The sequence below is a fragment of the Giraffa tippelskirchi genome, chromosome 4 (genome assembly GCF_054371585.1).
Source record: "Giraffa tippelskirchi isolate mGirTip1 chromosome 4, T2T-mGirTip1v1.2.pri, whole genome shotgun sequence".
Taxonomy (NCBI): domain Eukaryota; kingdom Metazoa; phylum Chordata; class Mammalia; order Artiodactyla; family Giraffidae; genus Giraffa; species Giraffa tippelskirchi.
This window is the reverse complement of record NC_137278.1, coordinates 64580093-64595820: the sequence shown is the minus strand read 5'-3', so window position 1 is coordinate 64595820 and position 15728 is coordinate 64580093. Positions and strand designations below refer to the sequence as shown.

Sequence of the window (15728 nt, the reverse complement as noted above, 5' to 3'; positions counted from 1 at the left end):
AGGGAGATTAACCTTTCTCTATACATTAAATGTTTACATTTTAACTCTGATTTTCATGTTTAACAATGACTTTCATGCTCAGAAAAAATCCACAAAGCTCTTATTTCGAGAGAGAAGGTTTCTTTACCTCTATCTGCAGGTGAAATTATGAGGAAGAAGAGAAGGAGTGTGCCAAAAAGCCACATTTGAGCAAACATCGCATTAAAGTTTGATTTTTATTGGTCCAAGTGGTCTACTGCAGGGCTACCCATAACTTAATTTTACAAGTTTAAATAACCTGAGTTACACAAATACATATCAAGGCCCATATCTCAAAAATAAGAGTTACTACTAAATGACAGTTTGATGAAACAGATGTAAAAGATGGCAGGAGAGGTTCTATTAGTGACATCATTGCACATGGTATTATATCACAACTGAATCTAAATGTGAGCAATATGTAGGTGGGAGAAGCACTAGGACCTATTCCTCTTGTCCTTTAAATAAAAGACTAAAACTATCTATTAAAAATGTTGTTTCATAAGACATTTTACAAGAATGTTCATTAAAACTGTTACTTACACAAGGCCAGGAAAGTGTGCTTTGAATTCATCAAGACCAAGACTCTTCTTAGCAAGTCCTTGTTCATAATATAGTTTTTTATGTGATATGTGTGATGTTCCACACAAAATGTGAGTAGTTCTAAAATTAAGGCAAGCAGCTGTGCTGTTTGATAATTATCTGCAAAGAGAATCATTGTATGAAAATACACACTGCAACACATCTAGACAAAGAGAATACTAAGTATAAATCCTTTATTTTAGAAGAAAAGTAAAACTGTGCTTTCTCCTAATTTTTGTATCAATTAAAGAAGCTATAGATTTTTATTTTTTCATTAGGTAGACTCTCCAGAACTATTTTTACCTACTAAATACTTTCTAAGGCTCTAATATAAAATATTTAAGTATATTAAATAAAAATCTACAAACATGATAATAAGACCCTTATTGTACTGAGATTTTCTTAGTAATGATTTCTTAATATGTGCTATCATTATTAACATTAATGGGTCTATAAAATGATCTACCCCATAGTAAAGAGGAAATACCTTAAACTTTTTGCCTGAAGTGGTGCAACACAAATTTCTCAAGAAAAATTGATATGCTTTCTTTAAAGACATCTTTAAGAAAAGGACATTTCTGGCTGTTTAAATATCAAGTGAAAAATATTATATCAAGATCTTAAGACAATATCTTTTTAACATCAAATCATGATATTGATGAAAGGCCTACTAAAATATTCCAGCCTTTTCTTCCTCAAGAGGCTTTTGTTTACGTACTCATGGAATGATTTACAATTGCTTCTTGAACATCAAAATTGAATGTATAGGTAATTACCTATATCTACTGTAAATATTTTAAGCAAGAAAACATTAAGCTGTGAAGAAATTATGGAATCAAAGCCTTAGAGAATAGGAAAAAAAACTGATATCATCTAGTCCAACTATTTTATTTTTCACATAAATATTTTGTGGAACATCACATGATGTTATCAGGAAGAAATTTCAGCATTCTTTTTAATAAAAGAATGACCATCAAGTATAGAAAATACAATTCTGATACTCAAAGATCTTTTCTACTATAAATCTAAGTAAAGAGTTTTACCTGCTCCAGACTAATTACTGTAACAGCCAACACCACAGCCAATATTTGAACTAGTTTCTTACCATTAAAAACAATTCTCTTTAATTTCTCAATTCCCAAATTTTATTTACAAAAGATTTTGCAACAGCAATCTGTAGTGTTAAATGTCTTGTTTTCACTTTCCCAAATTAGGACGTGAAATCACTCACTATATATCTAATAATTGAATCTCTGAATTACTTCCTTATTTGAAACTGGCTTCCCTAGAACTCTGTTGAGCCTGGTAGAAAAGACAGGATGCTTAGGTACAAACAGCATATTTTCCATATTACCAGGTCAATACCTGATACATATGTTCCAAGTAGAAATAATAGTGCTTATACTCAGATCCGTGAGACATCTATGTATGCCAAGACTGTTATGAAGACTACTTCCTAACTGATTTGCCTTAGTCCACTGTATTTAAAACATAAGAACGAACTAATCCTCAACTTTTAGAGGTCTTCTAAAAAAAAAAAATGCAGGACATAAGCTCTAAATTTACAGAAAAAAAAAAAAAGTTTCAAATGGATTTTCCATCTTTGATATTAGAGTTGAATTTTTTTTCTTTTAAAAAAAAATCTAGTTTTGGATTTTTGGATGAAAATAAACCTCTCCTAGTTTTGTGTAAGTACATTTTATTCTGAATAGGAAGAAACTTATAATTTGCATTAATTCATAAAATAAGAATTTATACTTACCAGGACAGATCGTGCTGCTTTTGTTAGATCCCACTATATTATCTAATAAAAAAAATTAAAATCAGTGACTTTAGTAATAATACCTCACACTTCCTTAGCACTTTACAACATACAAAGCACATCTTTGATCATAACCTCATTTTCCCGGCATAATAACCATTAAGAATTAGTAGCTTCAGTCAAATATTATACCTCTATCTGCAATTATTTTAGAGACTTGGGTGCAGATGAAGAATTATTAAAAGATGGTATCAAATATTCTGATAACACAGATATTAACAATTAGTCACTTATGCTTTGAATTAAAAAAAATTAAGAATATAAAAAGTTTCGATTCCTAGGCTCACATCTTAGAGCATATTTATGTAAGGAAACATAATAATGTATACTAGAGCATTGTTTGTAACAGCAGAAAGCTAGAAACAAGTTACTGTGAAAAATAACACATTATACATGTCATAGTAATATAAAAAACAGGGGTGATAAACTCCAAATTGAGCATTTCTTGAGGGATGGGTATGGGGTAAAATGAGAATGCATAAGAAACTATGTATAATTTATTTTTTAAAAACTGAAAAAACACAAGTCAGTATTGACAAAGCCAATGGGAAATATATATCTGTGATGCTATTATCTAAATATTTCTGTATGCTGGAAATATTTTACTTTAAAATGAAAGCTAAAAATGCATTTAATTTATATAAATGGAAACTTTCTGAAAGAAAACATTGTGATATGCTTTTTTTACCCATTCAATTTTGTATTTTTGAGAACTAATCAGTTGACAGATCAAAATTCAATTATTTTGACTGCTAATTAGTATTCCACTGTACAAATATACTACATTTTCACTTCCTACAGTGAACAATGCAACAACATTCTTATATCTGTCATCCATATGCATAAATGCTCCCTAAGATATAAATTCAGAAATGGAACTGATAGTATTATCTAGGATGTACAATTTTTATTAGTTTAACAAACATTTTAACTGACTTCCTCTTAACTGATTTAACAGATAAACCATCATTTTCTGAGCTTATGCCCCCCAACATTTCTCATTTCACCAGCTGAGCTGTATACTTCTCGAAGAGTCAGTCCCTTAGCTAGTTATATTTGGCACATGATCGCATAATTTAAATACTGCAGATTGATAAAATGTCACAGAACTGTAATATCTATGGCTAAGTTAAATACAGAACTGAACTTAGATGCACAAAATTATGAATACTTAAACACTTAAAAGGGAAAGTACTTAAAACCACAGCAGAATTCTACACTCAGATTGCTTAAAAAATGTTTCAGTTTTTACTCCACTTTAATAAACTGAAACCAGAAATTGTAGCTGATAAATTATGGTGCTGTTTATGTAAGAATGCAACATGGAAATACAGTTAAAGAAAAGAAAGTGAAAGTGACAGTGTTGGTTGCTCAGTCGTGTCCAACTCTTTGCAACCCCATGGACTGAAGCCTGCCAGGCTCCTCTGTCCACAGAATTCTCTAGGCAAGAATACTGGAGTAGGCAGCCACTCCTTTCTCGAGGGGATCTTCCCAACCTAGGGACTGAACCCAGTTCTCCTGCACTGCAGGCAGATTCTTTATCGTCTGAGCCACCACAATTAAAAAAAAGCCATATACAAAAAACAGACTTTCCAGGAGCTCAAACGGTAAAGAATCTGCCTGCAATACAGGAGCCCAGAGTTCGATCCCTGGGTTGAGAACTTCCTTTGGAGAAAGGAATGGCAATCCACTCCAGTATTCTTGCTTGGAGAATTCCATGGACAGAGAAACCCGGTCGGCTACACTTCGTGGGGTCGCAAAAGTCAGACACAACTGAGCGACTAACATACACATGCACACACACACACACACACACACACACAAAGAAAAAAACAAAAACAAAAAAGGACTTGACCCTATTTGAACTATCAGTAAGAGTCAGCATGTAAAGTAAACATTTAGAGTTTATTTTTAAAAATTATTATTCTCTGGTTTAACCAACTTTTAAACTTCTGATCCTTATGTTCTGAAATTAAAGCATTTTTTATTGTATTGCCAACTCTAAAATGATGGTTCCCTTGGATTTTCTAATGTAGGCAATATACTCTCTACACTTACTCACTCTGATATTAACTCTTAAGAACTTTGGGAACAATCTTCTTTTGCTAAGTGTTTACATTTCTCTTCCTCAAGGTGTAATACTTTCCGCCACATTTTGTACATGCTTCTCTACCACAGACACTCTAAAACATGGGAAACCATGATTTTATATTGCAGGTTAAAATTTTAAGTAATAATTTCCCTGTCATAAAAAGCATCAAGTAAAGAGCCTGTTAGCTTTAATACTTATCTTGATCTTTTAAAACAGAAATCATAAGCAGGTAAGAAAGAGGCCCTACCCTTTTCACGTCTGTCTTCTGAAGTATTGGTCAAAAGTGGTGCTGTGAGGACATGCATACAATGGTTGTAGAAGAAATTTAGAAATTCACTTTTTTCAGTTTTCTGAAATATACAGAATTATAATAAAAACTTTATTATCTTTATAATTAATAGAACATCTTCAAGAATTAGCAGTGCAGATCATACACAAACAAGAGATACTTTAGGATACTTTGTGAAAGACTCCAGTTATTATATTCACCTTAATCTTATTTCTGAAGAACTGACAAACCTATTTCATATTACATATGAAATGAAAAAAAGCATAATAAAAGGTTTCTCCAGGGAAAACTATTCAAAATAATTTTTTTCACAAGTATGATTTGAAATGCAATGAAAAATCTATCAATGTAAGAACAACTTAACCGCTTAAAATTTGAAAGCCCAGATTTCACAACGTATCCAAATCTGAACAAACACCAAGTTTATTTATCAGGCCATTAGAAATGGTATAGATTTTAGATATTTTTTAAAAAGTTTTAAGAATTTGTTACTTGGAAATTTGGAAAACAGTGCCTTTTGGTTTTTTGACCATTATTTTTTATATAATTGGCTCTATAAACTTGTAATGATTTGAAAACATACTTTTTCTCTACATTTGAGGGAATTCTATAAAGGAGAAATATTCAAGCATTTTGAGATAACCACTAATAATATTTTGTGGTATTTCCTTAAGTCCTCTGTTTGTAATGACTCCTTTCACCATGCAATTAAGATAATCTGATACATATTGTTTCTTTTTTACTGTGATAAAAAACATATACAATTTACCATCTTAACCATTTTTAAGTTTATATATAGTTCAGTAGTGTTAATTATATTCACATTGTTGTTTTAATTTTTAAGATGCTAACATACAGAGGCCACGAATCAAAAATAAAAGTGCTAGCATTTTACCAAGATTTTAGCAGATTACAATCTTGTATTTTGCTGCAAAAATAACTGCTAGAGGAGTATTACTGCTACTTGAATACTGAGTGTATAACTGCTTGAATGCTTTTCAAAACTGTATAAATTTTCAAAATTTAAATATTTACATATAATTCATGTATTTATACATAACTTAGTATATATAAAATCATCTAAAACTGACTAGACCAAAATGTTTCTATTGCAGAGTAATTTCTTACATTGGTTGTAGCCAGCATGTTCTCTGGATCAATTAGAGTACGAAGAAGTCCCATTAACTGAACGGCACCTCCTAGCTCAGGATCAGTGTCACAGATCATTTGTTCAATTACTACATTAATAAGAAGGATATCCTGAAAGAAAACAGTTTCTATGAGACCTGGTTTGGATATAAGACAAACACACCAGCTGAAAGAGCAAAATCAGAATCATACAGGAAGAAAAAAAAAAAAGGAAGGATGAAGTTATTTAAACTTTTTAATCCTCATGTCTTCAAAGTTCTATAAACATACTAGAGTAAAAAACCCACTCAAAACCAAACAAAAATCAGAGCACACAATAGCTTACAATATCATCAATACAGGCAACAGAAAGCAAAATCATTTACCAGCAATTCTTACTCACTAACATATTCTCAATCTTGGTAACAAAAAAAACACTGACAAAATATATGAAACTACAACTGGTAATACAGTAGACACCAGACAATGAAAGACACTAAGAGATGGGTAACAAATGAGATGAGCCCTATGAATATGTTAGGTATTATTATTAGTATTAATTACTGGATTCTGCAAACTAAGTAAAAATCAACTTCTAAAAAAACTGGCATTAACCATGTGGCTAGAGATTATGTTGTGGAGAGTAGCATGGAATAGCAAAATGGTCTTATCCCAGAGGTACACTCACCTCAGCAAACAATTAAAATTAGTCTACCTATGCTGCTGCTGCTGCTGCTGCTAAGTCGTTTCAGTCGTGTCCAACTCTGTGCGACCCCATAGACAGCAGCCCACCAGGCTCCGCCGTCCCTGGGATTCTCCAGGCAAGAATACTGGAGTGGGTTGCCATTTCCTTCTCCAGTGCATGAAAGGGAAAAGTGAAAGTGAAGTCGCTCAGTCGTGTCCGACTCTTAGCGACCCCATGGACTGTAGCCTACCAGGCTCCTCCGTCCATAGGATTTTCCAGGCAAGAGTACTGGAGTGGGGGTGCCATTGCCTTCTCCAGTCTACCTATAATGCATGACTAAACCCACTTCAAAGTAACAATGTGCTGAGACAATGAACAAATAATTCCTAATATAATGAATGATTTAACATTCATCAATGAGCTAAAAGCATTACCAGCATTATAAGTTAGTTGTCTGTAAAACGGGCTTCCCTTGCGGCTCAGCTGGTAAAGAATCCACCTGCAATGCAGGAGAGATCTGGGTTCCATCCCTGGGTTGGGAAGACCCCTGGAGAAGGGAAAGGCTACCCACTCCAGTATTCTGGCCTAGAGAATTCCATGGACTGTATGGGGCTGCAAAGAGTTGGACACGACTGAGTGACTTTCACTTTTACTGTCTGTAAAACAGGCTTCCTTTTCTTAGCAAACTTGATGAACAGGAGGAACAGCTAAATGAAAGGACCAAGCCTCTAACGACAGTACAGCTAATAACTAGCTAGGTAAGCGGCCTTATTTTAACTCTTCCATGCTCTTTTCTCCAATGGAACTAAAATTCAGCAGTCACTAAAGTCAGACCACTCTCAAAATTCAAGCCAGTATTTCTAACTGCATGGTAAAGTTCTTTTCTGGCATTAAAACAAATCTAATTTTCCTTAATTTGCTTCTTCAACAACGGCATTCATCACACTAGAAAACTCATGATCAAGCAACTTATAGCAAAATAATGGAGATTTAAGACAAACAACAGGAAAATTACTTCTTCGGATGTCACACTATGACTTGATCTGAAAATAAGCCGTTACAGAGTAACCACGGTGACATTATTCCAGCGCTAGGTCACCAAAATCTCCTCTTGAGAATACTCTCTTAAATTTGTAGTCTTAGGAGAGGCCTAGTAACTCCTATCCCATTAATGTTGCTTTACTACCATGGTCTCTGAGTTTTACTTCTCTTTATATTATCAGAGAAGCTTTGCAATTACAACCTTCAATTCAGAACTAGCTTCCAAATGCCACCACTATTTACCTGCAATATTCTGGAGTCTAAGCCAGGGGTCTACCAAACTACCTGGCTGGTTGTTCACTTTGTAAATAGTTTTACAATAAAACATTTACTGGAACACAGCCACACCTATTCATTTTCAAACCATCTATAGATGGTTCATACTAAAGAGGAAGAGTTGAGTAGTTGCGACAGACACTAAAGGACCCACCAAGTCTTATTTACCTTTTGGCCCTTTAAGAAAAGTATGCCATCCTTCATCTAAATAGCATGAGTGAGATTAATTACAGCTTCTGGGAGATACTTCAAAGCCTTGGTATAATAGTTTCTAAATCAAGTTTTAGAGAAACAATACTTCTGTTGGTTTTATCACATTCCAATGTCATAGTATTCTTAGAAATACATACTTTTGTTTTTAAAGTACATTTAAGTGGGTTTAAGAATCTTTCAATTCTTAAATAATTAGCCACAGAGGAAAATAATTAGCAACAGAAGTAAAGTTCTGGGTATCTACATATGGAAATAGGTATTATCCAGATAATCGGCTGGCCTCCCTATCTTCTGATTGGGAAACAAAGAACATACTTTATTCCATTGCTTCCAAGGTTTCTTAAAAACGTTTTACCTTCTAGATGCTGAGATATATTTTATCATCTACAGCTTTATACAGTCACTGTTTGCCAAGTGGCAACCATGACAAAGTTACATGACAGATTTGCACTGACACTTTCTGATAAGATCAAGAAAATATTAGAATCTGTACAGAATCTGTTATAGAAATAATGACTACAGTAAAAATGTTAACATTTCCTTGTGTCTTAACACATTTTAATCCTGTAATCCATGTTGCTAAAACCAAATCTGCTCTATAGTACTAGAAAGAAAACTTTGAATGTTGTGCGTTTATTTTGAGAGAGCATCAAAACATCAACTGCACACTGAATACAGAGGTAAGTTATTTCTTCAATGTTACCACCAATTTAATATAGAATTCGGCATGTAGACTCCTTAATTCTGGAAATTAAAGAAAAAATAATTTATCTTCATTTATGGGCTAACTTATTTTAATGTAAACAGAAATTTTAAATTGGAAAATTGTTAGACCTCAGAAAATTCAGGGAAATGAAAGTCTTAGAAGATTGTGACTACAAGAAAAAGAGAAATTAAAAAGGGACTTTTCAGTGTTAAAAATGAGTAACTGCTTCCCCATGCCTCATGCATCAGTTAAATGTAAACAAGGAAATATTTCCAATGAAAACATAAATTAAAGATTTAAAAGTAAAGAATTCAAAGCTACTAGGTTTGAGAGATTTTACGATGAATGCTCATAATCTCACACATCACTGAGGATGAAGTAACAAGATGTGTTTGTTTCAAAGTTATCTTTGTAAAAATGACACTAAGATGATATCAACAGTGACGTGGCAAACCGATTAACAAACCGAGTATTTCTTTAGTCAGATTTAGCATCATTTAAACTTTAGAATGGGCTTCCCTGGTGGCTCAGATGGTAAAGCATCTGCCTACAATGCAGGAGACCTGGGTTCGATCCCTGGGTTGGGAAGATCCCCTGGAGAAGGAAATGGCAACCCACTCCAGTACTTTTGCCTGGAAAATCCCACGGATGGAGAAGCCTGGTAGGCTACAGTCCATGGGGTCGCAAAGAGTCTGATACGACTGAGCAACTCACAAACTTTAAAATATACTTAATACAAAATATTTCTTCTATTTCTTTCCTACCACCTGAACAACAGCATTAGTCCTGATTCTAAAAACTGCCTTAAAAAAAAATTGGAAATATCTAACAAAAATAGAATGCAAAAACCTAAACAGACATTAAGAAATTAAAAATAAAACATAAAAAACTATAGTTTAGTTCAACAGTAACAAAAACATAAAAGAATCAAATTAGCATTGGGAATCTAGACCTTCTTTAAGAAGGAACATAATTATATTTTAGTTATTTTCTACTTAACACTAACATATATTTAATGTAAGAGTACTTCATTATGAATATATGTTCATTTTGTCTTTAAAATAGTTTAAGGGGGAAGTTTAGTATTTTTGTTGTGGAAAACACAACATTGGTTTCATTATTAAATGTTCATTCCCACTAAAATAACAGACACATCTGAAGAGCAAAAGCAGCTTCTAAGTTATACTAGAAAAGTGCTTGACCTAAGGGTTTAGAGTTACATTTCATTAGATTCACCAAATCTATCTCAATACTAGTTTGAATATTTTTTTTTTTAAACAATAAACACATCCACTGCTATATATTCTGGGCTTGCCAAAGTCACAACTGATTAGAAATCCAATTATTCTTTATAGAAGATTAAAATTACGGTTATATCCCTTTTCTCTCAACAGTCTGCAAACATTATTCTATAGGTAATTCACACAGAACCAAAACAGTACCACTTACATCATCACTCTGCTGGGCTTCTTGCATTACAAATTCTCGGACCATGGATGGACTAAATTCTACTAGATAAGAAAATATATCTGTTGCAGCTGACCTGACTTGCAAATCGTCCATGCCCTGATAAAAGGAGAATCAGATTACTTGGAGAATGTTGACCCCTCTTTTCTCCCAGATCTATGTCAAACATATTTTTGGATTTAGACATGGTACTAGAATCAAAATACATACCTCTCTCATCATTTTCTTTTACAAATACTAAAAACTTTAGGTAGCTTAATGATTAGTGTTGGCCAGGTGTTTTGTTTTTTTTTTAACCACCACAAAGATAAACATTCATAGAATTCAAATAAAAGAATGAGCACAGGATTATAAAGCACTGCTTTATAAATGCTGCAAAAAATTTGGGGGGTGGGAAGGAGGATTCTTGATTTAAATAAATGCAAAAATGTGAATGATGTCTCTCAGATAAGGCTTCAAAACTTTCTAGAATCTGTCTTTAGCCCTGGATTTGCCAGTTTACACCTGAGTAACTGAGTCTCTCTTTTACTCTCTTAATAGAGGATGCTTTTGAAAACAATCTGGGTATTTTCATTCTTTTCCATAACTAGTTTTCTAAGGTAGTGATCCTGAATGATTTTTCCCCATTAAATAGTACCTAAAGGATATATGATTCATAAGTTAAAAATCTCCAGGTTTTTCTGAAAAAATTCCCTAAGTTTGAAGTTCTCAAAGTGTGGCCCAGGGAATCCTGGGGAGGGGTCTAACAACTCCAAAAGGGGGTTATAACACCTTTTTGAAAAATGCACTAGAGTAGAACTATTTTCATAATACTTATGAAAATAAGCATTAAAGGCATTACTGGCCTTTTTCACTCCCTGTCTCTCAGAAGTTTAGTGGGGTTTTCCAGAGGCTATAAGGTGTGATATTGTAACAGATTAAATGCAGAAGTTGCTACAAGAATCTAGCTATCTTCTATTAAGCCGGACATCAAAGAGACTGGGAAAAAAAGTGAAACAATGCCACTTGTCTCACCAAAATTTTTTTGTTTTGGAAAAATTATTGGTTCATAAAAGTTATTTATTTTAACTATAATGGGTTATTATTAAATGAGTTAATACTTAAAAATCTTCTGTTAATTTTTCATAAAATAAATGCCATTGGATAGTTCATATAAACAGAAGTGTGAAAATCACTCCCTCTACCCCATACTGCAGCACAAGCCCCCTTGGTTATCTTCCCTCCCCCTACTCACTGGTCTAAAAAGGAAAGGAACTTTATTAGTTTCTATGAAACAGACTTAACTTTGTTATAGAAGAGATAATAGTCTTGTAAAAACAGGTGGGATATTTACTCACTTGAAGTCACAGTATATGAATCACACATTAATATTATCAATTTAAGTTAATAAAAATCTGAAGACTCACTACCAAGTGAATTACAACTTAAATTAAAACATTCAACATACATTACTATAATAAATTATTTCCCATCCACAATATAAAACTATTACAAATTTGCAATTTCAAAAACATGAAATGAAGCTATATAATTACCATTACAATTTCAAGAGCAGGAAGAATCCCCAACTTTGCCAGAGTTTTGAAAAATGCATCTCGGTTTTGAGGTTGTAATGTCTGAGAAAACGCACAAAATTCCTTGAAAAAATTAACCTGTAATGTTAGAAAGTATGGTGAGAAGCTGACACACATTAAAAGAAACCTTGGGGCAAACTGTAATGTGAACTACCAGTGTGGAATTAAACCTTCTTAAGGACCTGAAAACCCAGCTACCATTTATTATAGCAGGATTTCTATGTTCTTTGGGTTATGAGGGGCCAGGATACCCTGACTTCAAATCAGCCAATTCATCTTTGGTATAGTTATTAATGGCATATTTAGTTTTCTCATTTATAAAATTATCCCTTTACACCAGGAAACCTCTAATTTTCTTTCAGTACTTCTTTAGCTAGCATCTGACTATAAAGTTTAAAAAAATGGTAAACTGTTGGTAAACAGTAGTCACCATCCTCTTTCCCCTAAGCATGGTTTATATCTCAAAAACCTAACTATCCACACATTTGAAATAAAAGCATCTCTAAGAGCCAAATTATTTATCATTCATTTATTCAAGAAGGATTCTCCTTTTTTAAAATTTATTTATTTTTAATTAAAGGATAAATGCTTTACAATATTGTGTTGGTTTCTGCCAGGATTCGCCCTACCTGTTTAAAAATTGTTTCTACAACCACAAAAATATATGAGTTTGTAGTTCTGTCCTAACATAATCCACATGTCTGATTTTATAATTTATAAGGCACATATTCCCTCACTGGGGGCAAAAATTAAATATCTCTAAAAACTACTAAGACATAAAAGAATAAGTTTTAGAAATTTTGAGAATAATCATTTTATAGTATAATTTAAATACAGTTGACCCTTGAGAATACAGGGGTTGGGGAACCCACCCTCCACTAAGTCAAACACCTGCATGTAACTTTATAGCGGGCCCTCCACATCTATTGTTCCACATCCAACCTTGTACTGTGTAGTACTGTAGTATTTACTACTGAAAAAAAAAAAATTCTGTGTCTAGATGGACTCATATAGTTCAAACGTGTGTTGTTCAAGGGTCATCTGTTCCTTTCATACTAATTATAAAAATCTTCCTCTTAAATTAACAAGCTCAATATTAAAAGCTATGTATGCCAAAAGAGTTAGTGTTCTTTAAGGGTGTGAATTTCAATAATAACTTACCAATTCACGTCGTTTATCATCATCTGTGGCCTCATCTGTTAATTGTGCAAAAACTTCAGACAAAAATTTCTCATCTTCCTACATGAGAAGAAATATTACTATGAAATATGAACAAAAGTATAAAGGTATACTCACTTATCTGATCTTACAAATTACAATAAAAGTAGATGAAAACCTACCAGCAATTTGATTACAAACTTAAAATTCCAGGTATATTCATGTTAGAAGGTTCAAAACTTGACAATACCTTTCAATTTTAGCTAGACATATATTACTACCTCATTTACATTTAATCAGAAACCCCTAAAGACCTCTTTGAAAAACAAAAATTTGATGTTCTAAAGGGCATGCATGAAAACTCTATTTACCTTAACTGAGTGCCTCTCTAGCTCCTGTTCAGGGTCTATTTATTTATGCTTAATTTAAACATACTTCACACAAGTTTGAAGATTTCATTATTAGTCCATAGTGGATTAGAATAATGGGAGTTACAAATTTGGCAATAAAGAACACTGAAATCTGATAGCAGTAAGATTATAAATGCTAACAGTGATTATCTTTTGGTAATGGATTTTGAGTGATTTTCTTCTTTGCTCATCTGTATTTTCCAATTTTCTAGAATAAGTATGAACAGTTAAATTACAAAGGAAAAAGTTGACATGAATATTGAAATTCACTTTAGAGAAGATTTTCATCAAAACTTGCTTAAAGTCATGCTTTAAGCTTTAGTAATCTTCAAAATTCACTTTTATGAAATATAATTCAAATAATTTAAATTAATTAAAAGAACATAACCTAAAAATATTTGTAACAGTGGTAACTGCATGGTTGATAATAAAAATCAAACCATGACATATTAAGGATATAGCTAGTATGTTGCGTACAAGTCACTTCAGTTGTGTCTGACTCTTTGTGACTGCATGAACTGGGACCTGCCAGGCTCCTCTGTCCATGGAATTCTCCAGGCAACAATAATGAAGTGGTCTGCCATTCCCTCCTCCAGGGGATCTTCAGACTCACGGATTGAACCCGGGTCTTTTATGTCCCCTGCACTTGCTGGCAGGTTCTTTACCACTAGCTAATATACCTGCCCCTTTTCTTACTGTGAATCCCCCATGAAGAGGTATCAATCCCTTAGAGCCGTTCTGAAACAAGGTAGAGCATATATGAAAAAATGAATGAAAAGTACTAGGTATGACTGTGGAAACTATAATATGCTCTCCCAATAAATATCCTTTGGTGCTACTCAAAGACACATCATTGACAAATAACCCCTTTCACTGACTCAGAAGTGTTCCTTTTGTTATTTTGTCGATTCCCTTCAGACCTTATGTATGGAGGTCTGAATCATCCACCTTCTGAGAGAGTTCAACTGTATAAATCAATTACCCTTCAAATCATTTATGTCTCAATATTTTAGATTTTAGTGAATAAGTACACATTTATCTCAACTACCTTTTAGAAATTTTTCTCTTCCTGCATCACTCCCAGATTAAATCCTTCTTTCCTGTCTAAAGAGTTTTAACTATTTTCAGAATGTTTTCATTGGAAAATAGTTCCAGTTCTTTGATAAATACAATTTCCCATTTAAATTCTTCTTATAGGATTCATTATTTGTGTGCTGACAGCTAAAACTCCATAAAGGATTAGAGAAGCAATTTCAAGTACTACAGTCTGCTAGGAGAATGCTTTCTGATTCCTAGTATTTTTTTTCCCTCATCTCTACTATTCTTTAAAAAAAATTTTTTTTTCTTTATTTGGCTGCTCTGGGTCTTAGTTGTGGCATGAGCACTCTTAACCGTGACTTGTGGGATCTAGCTCCTTGACCAGGGATTGAATTCGGGTCCCCTACGTTGGGAGTACAGAGTTTTACCCACTGGACCACCAGGGGAGCCCCTGTTATTCTTGATAATACTCTACAAAAGCACTCTGTTCTGATATATGTATTAAGGGAGCTACTGAACGACAGCTTAAAGTCTATCATAAGTACAGCTGGGAAAAATCTCCCCCTAAATCCCTGCTTCTTTAAGTATTAATAATTAAACTAGTTTCCTTAGATCATTTCAGTTTTTCTTTACCATTTCACTTTAAGAGCTTTTAATAAATCATAATTATTCTAAGTCAAATTGTGCATGTCTACTACTTTAAGTAACAAAACCTTAAGGGGAAAAGAGGAGCTGCTCCTATAAAGTCTGAAATCAAACTTTTTTCTCTGCAATGATGTAAAAAGGGGCACACGCACAAAACCAAAATGCCAAACCCAGGACTCATTCATCATTAGAAGTATGAAACTTGTTATACAATTCAAGGAAACAGAATAAAATCAATCAATCTCAGTCCTGGCTGCATATCTGAATTATCTGGGAAGCTTTAGGCACACACACTCACACATACCCACAATAATAATCAGGTCTCACAAAATGGCGTTAATGTCATTTTAAAAAATAAGCGGCTTCTGTTTAAGATGCAAAAGTTCGGGAAATGGGACAGTGGTGATGGCTGCATAGCACTGTCAATTCATTGCTATGAATTGTACACTTAAAAATTATTAAAATTTTGAATTTTATGTCACATATACTGTACCACAATGTTTTAAATGCAAAAAATGAAAAGTTAAAAAAAAAACAAAACCCAGCTGCATGACAGGAGATTTAGAAATATAAAAGATCACGCT

At 33.3% G+C, this 15728-nt stretch overlaps 1 protein-coding gene across 9 annotated transcripts in view; it reads right to left on the bottom strand.

The window, feature by feature from the left end:
- PPP4R3B (protein phosphatase 4 regulatory subunit 3B) overlaps positions 1-15728 on the bottom strand; it is a 49241-nt gene that overhangs the window by 15635 nt on the left and 17878 nt on the right. For 4 of the 9 annotated variants that reach the window (XM_081589523.1, XM_081589525.1, XM_081589517.1 and 1 more), the window contains exons 5-11: positions 13055-13132; positions 11855-11971; positions 10302-10418; positions 5932-6063; positions 4762-4864; positions 2363-2404; positions 562-720 (exon numbers count right to left, since the gene is read on the bottom strand). In XM_081589523.1, coding sequence (XP_081445649.1) covers positions 562-720; positions 2363-2404; positions 4762-4864; positions 5932-6063; positions 10302-10418; positions 11855-11971; positions 13055-13132 — 748 coding nt within the window. The remainder of the gene's footprint in view (positions 1-561; positions 721-2362; positions 2405-4761; positions 4865-5931; positions 6064-10301; positions 10419-11854; positions 11972-13054; positions 13133-15728) is intronic. The other 5 variants (XM_081589524.1, XM_081589526.1, XM_081589518.1 and 2 more) reach the window with 2 other exon arrangements.